Below are 9,046 nucleotides of genomic sequence, written 5' to 3'. Positions count from 1 at the left end.
CAACAGCTCCTGTAGTTGTTCCTTTAGCACTTTTAATTCAGCTGGAGCCATCCGGTATGGGGCCTTAGAAATCGGTCCAGTGCCAGGAATCAAATCAATGGAGAATTCAACCTCTCTATCAGGGGGTAATCCTGGCAAATCCTCTGGAAAGACATCAGGAAATTCTCTCACAATAGGAATGTCTTCTAGTTTGAGTTCTTCCAGCTGGGTGCCCTTTACCATGGCTAAGAATCCTTCATCACCTTTCCGAAGGAGTCGCTTGGCCTGTATGGCTGAAATTACTTTTGGCGGAGGTAACATTCTGTTGCCATTAAAAGTAAACTCTGGCTGACCCGAAATTTAAAATTTTACTGTTTTCTCGAAGCAGTCAACAGTGGCATGATATGCTGCCAACCAGTCCATCCCAAGGATCATGTCGAAATCCTTCATCCCTAGGACTAGTAAATCTACTTTCATTTCCCTGCCTTCAATATTCAAGATACAATCTTTGCAAACAGAGTTAACTAAGATTATATCTTCATTAGGTATGGAGACACACAGTTCAATCTCTAGTGGCAAAGAAATCAATGTACTATTTCTTCCAACAAAATCAGCAGATACAAAAGAATGAGTAGCTCCAGGATCAATCAAAATATAGGCATTCGTGGATGAGATTTCAATTGTACCTGTCACCACGGTGTTAGAGGCATCGGCGTCGTGTTGTGTAAGAGCGTAGACTCGCCCCTGGGTTCTAGGCCTCTGCTGTCCTTCTCGTTGTTGTTCATTCTGAGTTGCTTGGTTGGTTGGAGCTCCCTGAATAGGCTGAGATGCCTGTCGAGTTTGTTGCTCTCTGCGATTAGGACAAGTGTCTGCCCTATGGCCCTGTTGGCCACATGAAAAACAATTCCCATTAAACCAGTGACAGTCTCTTCGATAGTGGGGGCCACCACATCTATAGCATTTTACAGTATCCTTGTGCTGAGTTTTATCATTCACAGTAGTTTGTTTCTTGGGCTTGGATTCAGTATTTCTGCCCTGTTTATTTTGTAGCTCAGCTTGTCTATTCCTCTTTTTCAAAATTCTTTCCCTCTCTTCTTGAGTATCATTTAAGCCCCTTTCAACTACCAAAGCTTTGTTAACCACATCCTTGTAGGAAGATAGCTCGAAGGTAGACACCTGTTGTCTGATTCGGGCTCTAAGTCCACTTTCAAACTTCTCAGCTCGTTCTCTTTCATTCTCCACCTGTCCTGGGGCATACCTGGCCAGTTCCTCAAACTTTGCAGCATACTCTGCGACCGTCATATTCCCCTGCTCTAACCGGATAAACTCTCGAAATTTCTGCCGTCTCACGCTTTGAGGAATATATTTGTCACGGAAAAGCTCCTTAAATCCTTCCCAAGTCAAAGATGTAGCGTTCTGTCCCATCTTTCCTCTTTCCACATTCCACCAAATATCCGCTTCTCCCAGCAGCATAAATGTAGCAAAAGTAACCCTATCCTCGTCAGGGCATCTCAGAGCATTGAAAACCTTTTCCATTTCATTCAGCCAAGTCTCAGCCTCTAAAGGGTCAGAAGTGCCTTTAAAAGCTGAAGGTGCAAACTTTTTGAATTCTGCCAAACTAACATGATGCTCCTGCCGACTCGTAGCCCCCTGTAGGTACTGAGGAGTCACCTGTTGCTGCTGATGTTGTAACTGTTGCTGCATAAATTGTTGCTGCTGTTCCATGAAGCGTTGTTGCATCTCCATCATTCTCATCATGTCCGAACGGGAAGTAGCTTGTTGTTGCATCATTGTTTGCATCATCTAAGAAGCACTCAGTGGTTCATTAGGCTGAATTCCAGGCTCACCCGAGGTTCCTGTCCTTGGAGTTTCCGGGGTTCCCATCTCCAAAGCACTACCAATAGGGTTGACGTGCTGTTCCTGCGGGTGCATACTCCTGGCCGGCGAGGGTGGAGCACCTTCTTGTTGTTCGGAGGGCGTCCAAGCAGCGGAGCCATCGGCAAAGTGAGTCGGCCTCCTATTACGCCCACGTCCACTCCCTCGTGCCATATCAACCTACACAAGTTACTTTTAACATTTTAAGATTGCAAAGAAAATATATCTAGAGGGTACTTTAATAAGTCATTAGATATTTTTCCCCCCACTCACACTCGTCTGAACCTAAACCTTAGGATACCTAAACCTTAAGCTCTGATACCACTCTGTCACGCCCCGAACCCAGCACCCGGGTCCGGTACGCGACCGGCCGCATGAGCCCTAGAGCAGTGCCCTAAAGATCATGCAAGGCCTATGATTAACAAAAATTCCAATAAATCCACAACTAATTTAATAATTCAAATAGACAAATCCGACATGTCCAAATAAACAAATTGGTTCAATTACAAAGTCTTCAAATGTTCATCGACATCAAAGAAGGATAAACAAACTAACTAATAATTCTGCGCCCATCCCATCCAAATCTATGCATCCTGCAACTCTGGTAAAAAAAAAGAAGAAGAGGGGGGGGGGTGAGCTTTACAGCCCAGTAAGAATCCCTATACATCCATACCAACACAATAATACTAAGAATTTGAAAACCACGACAAATCGATGCACATTTCATGAAATCATAAGCAGTTTCCAAAAGACTCAAATAATCAATATAATTATGTACATCAAGCATCAATGAAAGCCCATAATTATACGTCAAACATCAATGAAAGTCCAGCCACATAAGAATGATATAGTATATATAGCTTATAAATCACTATGACTGTTTTCAATGCTTTTTCTTTTCATTTCATGTTAACTTGATCCGGATCAATTATCTTTCCGACTTTGGGCTACATCCCGATCACGTTTCCGGCCCGTGACGGGGCAATCGATAGTATCACATTTCTGGCCTGTGACGGGGCAATCGATAGTGTCACATTTCCAGCCTGTGACGGGGCAATCGATAGTATCACATTTCCAGCCTGTGACAGGGTAATCGATAATATCACATTTCCAGCCTGTGATGGGGCAATCAATAATAACGAGATAAGCCCAAAGTCCCTGTTCATTTAATCAATTCACAAACACACATCCATTCCCTTTTCCACTTTATCCGACCTAGACTAACCATGGTCACATTTCCAGCCCGTGACAGGGCAATCACTATAACATGGTTAGTCCATACCACCACATCCATAAATTTAATTATGCAGGTATAAGTTATACACATACATGCATCCATCACACTACCAACCACAAGCCAACACGATCAAAATATAATTAAATAAAAAACTATTTTGCTTTGTCTGGATCATAGCATATCAAACATATATAGTGCAAAAATATGTATATCATGTAGGATTGGCGTACAAGGATTCTTACCCTTTATTGAAAACTCAAACAACTAATCACCCGCCCTCACGGCGATCTATGAACCGGAATAAGCAAGACTCTACTCAGCGTCCTCTCGTCCAATAGATTGTTCCCCTACAGAACCAAGTCATCATTAAAATTTATCAAAGATATATGATGATCTAGGATCATGTTTAATCCTCTAAAGGGTCCTCTAAAATCTAGCATCCCAAAACTATCTAGAGTCCTCAAAGCCATGATCTCTCCGGATCCATGTGTAAGAAGAGAACCCAATAACAAATATTATAATAAGAGGAAAGTATAATGAGAGAAAGGGAGTGGAAGGACCTGTTAGATGTATGCCCTAGAAGCCAATTTGGCTGACACATTGTTGATTCTAGGGACATAATTTTGTACTTGACTATTTATTATTGAATAAATAAAAGGCATCTTTTCATTCATATTGTTTATGTGTCTATGAATCGTCCAAGAAATTAATAAGATGATGATACATATTCTCAAGAATTGAGAATTTGAGCCATGTATCATTGGTGATTAATTTCTAAATGCTCCTGATCAATGGATCATCACGAGGACGGTGATCGATCCGATCAGTGCACAGATCACTTTCCTTCTGGATGGACGAGACTTGAGTCCACAGTGTAGGGACACTGAAGTGATAGTGCAGGTGCTTGTTAGAGAACAAGGGTACTGAGCGTGACCAAGACAAGAAGTCACTTGGATGTCTATCCACTCGTCAGTGACTTGCTTGATGTTGCAGTAGTGTGACTGGTCCTCTGACCTGCGGTGCTTCGGCTACTCACAGTGAGGTTATTGTAGTTTGACTGCACACATACATGGTCTCTAGCCATATGGGTCCATGCAGTGTAGATTGGCTGCAGTAAGTTCACTGTAGGAGTAGGGTATGCACCTATAAGGAATCTATCGACCTTGATAGAAGAGGAGTGATCCTATGTGATTTGTTAGACTGAGTTCTAAGACCTTGGCCAGGGCAGTAATATAAAGTGGAAAAAGAGTTTTCCATTAGCGAACTCAAGTCGAATAAATCTTGACATATGACAGACGATGGGGTTTGACGAGTTGTCCATGACCTCCGTCCTGTAGGGATCCACGATAGTAGGACTGTATCACATGTTAACTGCACCTAGAGGTTCATCATTCCATTCTGCTGGGTAGCCACTACATGCTGCTAGGTGTCACTGGTGGATGGTGGGACTCATAGGGATTATCTTGATGATCGATAAACCCTAATGAGTTGAGTTGGAATCGTTCCAACCCATTGAAAGGAGTTTTCAATGATATAGTGATAGAGATCACAATATATCTCACTACCAGTCAGAATAGAACCTATGGGGTCACACACACTAGAAGTATTGACCGATCCGATGGTTGAAATCGTGATTAGGAATCACAAAGAAATCAATTTGATTGATAGAAGTTGAAGAAGTGAACAAAGGGAATTAATTAATTAGACTTAAACACAAATCCTACTTCGGGTAGGATTCCTAGAGTCCTAATTGGATTAGGGCTGGGAATCCTAGTTGGAGTAGGACTGGAATTCCTACTTAGAATAGGATTCCTACAATCCTAATGAGATTAGGAATTTTGAATTAAAATTGGATTCCTACTTGGAGTAGGATTCCTAGAAATCCTAATTGGATTAGGACTTTGGATTCAAATAAGAGTCCTAATTGGATTAGGACTAAAATTAAATACATCCTAATTAGATTAGGATTCTTTAAGTCTAAATTAATTATTAATCTAATGAATCAACATGACTCCTAATAGGATTAGGATTGAAGAGTTCAATTGAGTCATGATTCATTCAAGTCCTAATTGGATTAGGACTAGCGTAGATTGAACCAAATTTGGCTAATCCTAATTGGATTGGGATTAAACCATGAGAGAGGCACCTAATCCTCTTTGGAAGAGGATTAGGTTAACCAAGTAAGAGGGACATCAGCCCCTCTCACTTGGCTAGGGCGACATGAAGAAGCTAGGGCCGGCGCCCCCCCTTCTTAGGCAAGTTGTCATTGGAACTCCTAAAAGTTAGGAGCTCCAATCCCTTTATAAGGAGGACTAGGGGCCGGCGCCCTAAGCAATTGAATCCTCTTCTCCTTGCTGCCGCCACCCTCTCCCAACTCCCTGGTTCAGCCGCCAACAAGAAGGAAAAAGAAGAGAGCCTTGTCCGCCTCCTCTTCCTCCAATCCTTCTTCCAACGCGGGGAAAAGAAAGAAGGCTGCAGAAGCTGTGTTCTTCTTCCTTGAGTTCCTTCTTCCTCTTCCTCCTCTCAAGCACAATCAAGGGTTGATTGAAAGAGAGGAGATCAGCCATCAAAAGAAGTCTTTGCAAGGGAGCTAGCACCCCGGGAAGACAAGAAAGCTTTGATCGGTTCTCTACTTCGTGTGGATACCCGTAGAGGCCGGACGTTTGAACGGCTTCAAACGAACCCTCTTCCAAAACCACGAATTCAGATTTGCGGTGATCATCTACCCGCGCAAGGTGAAGATTTGATCTTCCTATTAGTTTTAAAAGTTTTAATTCTTACCTAATTACGAAAGGTCTCGAAACAACGTTCATGCGATGAACGTCGAACTCGTGCATGCCGATTCCGCTGCCATCTGAAAAATTTTTGAAATATCAGCGGCATGGGCGGGTTCCCAACAGGACCCTCTCTCTTTCCCTCTTCTTCTTTCTTCCCGACGGAAAGGGGAGAAGGGGCTCGGCCGTAGGTGGCCCACGGCCGGCGACGTTCCCTGGTCGTCGGCCTGTGTGGTGGTGCCGGCAGTGCCACGCCCGGCGACGGCCGGCCGGAACGAGGGAGGAGAAGGCCGAACAAGGCATCGGCTTCTCCATCAACCCAGCGGCTTTCGGGCTACATTCCCAAAGAAACAAAGGCCAAAAACGAAGAAGGAGGAGAAGAAGGTGCTCACCTTGCCTCCGGCGAGGTCCTCCCGACCAGATCGACGGCGACCGCGTCGATTCCTCCCGCGGCAAGGTAAAACCCAATCTCTTTCTTTTCTTTTTTTTTTTTTTGTGTGTGGATGGCTCTCGACGGATGCCCTAGGAAGAGGGGAGGTCTTGGCCCGGTTGCTAGGGTTTTTATCACCCTAAGATCCCCCTTTCCGGTGGATTCGGGAGGAGGGGGAGGAGGATTTCCGAAAAACAGGGGAGGGAGGGCGTTTCAATCGGGAGACTCCCTCCCCCTTGCACGCGTTGGGCCGCCCTTGCTCAAGGGCCGGCCCAACTCAAATGTGGGCCTTCACAGTAAAGATTCTAATTAGAAATTTGTATTTGACATTAATTTGTTTTAGGAACTTTTAAAACAAAATTGGATCAAATCCTCCACTATTTTTCGGATCTCTCACACTCCCCTGGTAAAGATACGGAAACCTGCGACTTAGGGTTTCGAGTGGGGTGCTGCGGTCCCACCAATCTACATGTCACCTCATCTAACAGTTATTGGAGACATATAGACGATGAGTGTACAACTCTTGTATAATGTTTCGTAAGCATATTGAGCTAACATGGTCTCCAAGTCATAAGGACCTTACCTAACAGTTATTGGACCCATTCTTTGGTTAAGTCAGACCCACCGTATATTCCGCAAAAATAAAGCTGTGATTGGGTCCTCACCAAACAGTTATTGGAGCCCAACCCCATCTTTACCCCACAACATCTCATGTTAATAGAGAGGTCCAATCCTCCGATGCAACTAGCCCACTATATCCAGCCGAGAGTAATCAACGCTGGAAAGATCTTAGCAACTCTACTACAGTGGAAGACCAATCGACTTAATATTGGGTAATCAGATCTTAGGGATTCCAACTTTGAGCTTTCCATAGGAGGTAATCGATCAATTGACCAGGTAAGCAGGTGGGAGGCTCCCTTTACTCAGAGAGTAAGGTCCTAATTAAGTAACCACCTTTGAGCTTGCCTAGACACTAATTAGATCAATTAATCAAATATGGCTAGCTCAATGTATCGTTTACTCTCGATTGATTTAGGGAGGTTTTAGGTCTCTTGGGATTTACATCTAATGTAACCATCTACCCCATACCATATGTCATTCGATTTACATCTTATGTAAATGTCACATTGGTTCAGGTTTACCTCCTATGTAATTATGAAATCCTTTCATATATTATGTGATTACATCTTATGTAAATGGCATAATTGTTTCAGTTTACATCTTATGTAAATGTCCTATTGTTTAAGGATTTTATTTGCATCTCATGCTAATAAATTTTTGTTTAACTAATATATACATCTCCTGCATACATTATTTTAAACATAACCTTAAACAAGTATGAACATTATGATTACCATATGCATCTCATGTATATTTTCATATTTGAAATTTTAAACCTTGTGGAGTGATCGATTAAAACCCCGTTTGATTTTGATGAGCTCAAAGCATTTGAGTATATCTTGTGATTACTAATGAATTCAATTGAGTGTTTCAGTGAAAATCCTGTCCAAGTGTCTCTAGACTTGGTTCATAGCATTTTGGATAAGTTAAGAAGTCTGCATGAACCAATGTCTGAGATACGAGTCGACTCCCGAGTTTCACGAGTCGACTCCAAGCGTATCAAGGTCACTGGCACGAGCTCGAGTCGACTCCTGATCAGTACGAGTCGACTCCGACTGAAAACAGACAGAAGGACAGAAGAGCAGTTTTTCAGGTCTGAGATTCGAGTCGACTCCAGTGGAATGCGAGTCGACTCCCAGCGGTACACACAGAAAAAGTCAGAGAGCGTTTTATGGACTCTGAGATTCGAGTCGACTCCAGTGGAACGCGAGTCGACTCCCAGCGGTACACAAAGAAAAAGTCAGAGAGCGTTTTATGGACTCTGAGATTCGAGTCGACTCCCGCAGTACGCGAGTCGACTCCGAGACTGTGCGACCATCGACAGACAGAAGACCATGTTACTGCCTCTGAGATTCGAGTCGACTCCCAGACAGCTCGAGTCGACTCCAAGACAAGCTTCACGTCAAAAGGCAGAAGACCAACTTTCGGAAACTGAGAGCCGAGTCGACTCCAAGAAAGTTCGAGTCGACTCCAAGACTGGATGAGCCAAAAGACAGAGAATCGGGAGTTCGGGCTCTGAGATTCGAGTCGACTCCCAGGACAGTCGAGTCGACTCGAGTGGACAAAATTCAAATTTGGATCCACGGACTACAGAGGATGAGCCGACTCCAAAATTGCCAGGTCAGCGCCAGAAGTTGGCGAGTCGACTCCGGGTCAAGACGAGTCGACTCCCAGTCAAGACGGCAACTTTAATTCAAACTGGGAACAGTTGCCGAGTCGACTCCGGAAAAGCTCGAGTCGACTCCTGCTACAGCCGAGTCGACTCCTGATCGCGCGAGTCGACTCCAACCCACCAACGGTCACATTGTCAGGCTGCGCAGAGTGTGCAGAACGGCCAGAAAAAGCAGAGTAATGGCTAGTTTCCGTGGGGGTTGACTTAAATAGCCACAGAAGACTGTAGCAAGGTAGAGAACACATATTCCACTCCTAGCATTCAAGTCTTCAAGCTCTCTAAGTGCTCTTCAACGAGAAAAAGGGAAGATCTGCATTTACTGCTCCACCAACATCTTCCCAGCATTCAAAGCTTCCTCCTCCTGCTTTCAAGTCGATCACTCTTTCAAGAGGAGACCGGAGTTCCAGAAGCCACACCTCTTCACCATCTTAAAAGCGTTTGAGGGCTTCTAACTCCTT

The 9,046-nt window shown here is 44.0% G+C and overlaps 1 protein-coding gene across 1 annotated transcript; it reads right to left on the bottom strand.

Moving 5' to 3' along the window:
- Window positions 1-339: 339 nt before the first annotated feature.
- Window positions 340-1,737, bottom strand: LOC120105805. The gene has a single exon (XM_039118551.1). It carries the CDS (start codon window positions 1,735-1,737, stop codon window positions 340-342), a length of 1,398 nt encoding a protein of 465 aa, XP_038974479.1.
- Between the last annotated feature and the right edge of the window lie 7,309 nt (window positions 1,738-9,046).

This window comes from Phoenix dactylifera, unplaced genomic scaffold, assembly GCF_009389715.1.
Source record: "Phoenix dactylifera cultivar Barhee BC4 unplaced genomic scaffold, palm_55x_up_171113_PBpolish2nd_filt_p 000371F, whole genome shotgun sequence".
In the NCBI taxonomy this organism is placed as follows: domain Eukaryota; kingdom Viridiplantae; phylum Streptophyta; class Magnoliopsida; order Arecales; family Arecaceae; genus Phoenix; species Phoenix dactylifera.
The sequence above is the reverse complement of the archived record's forward strand: the minus strand, read 5'-3'. Positions and strand labels throughout refer to the sequence as shown.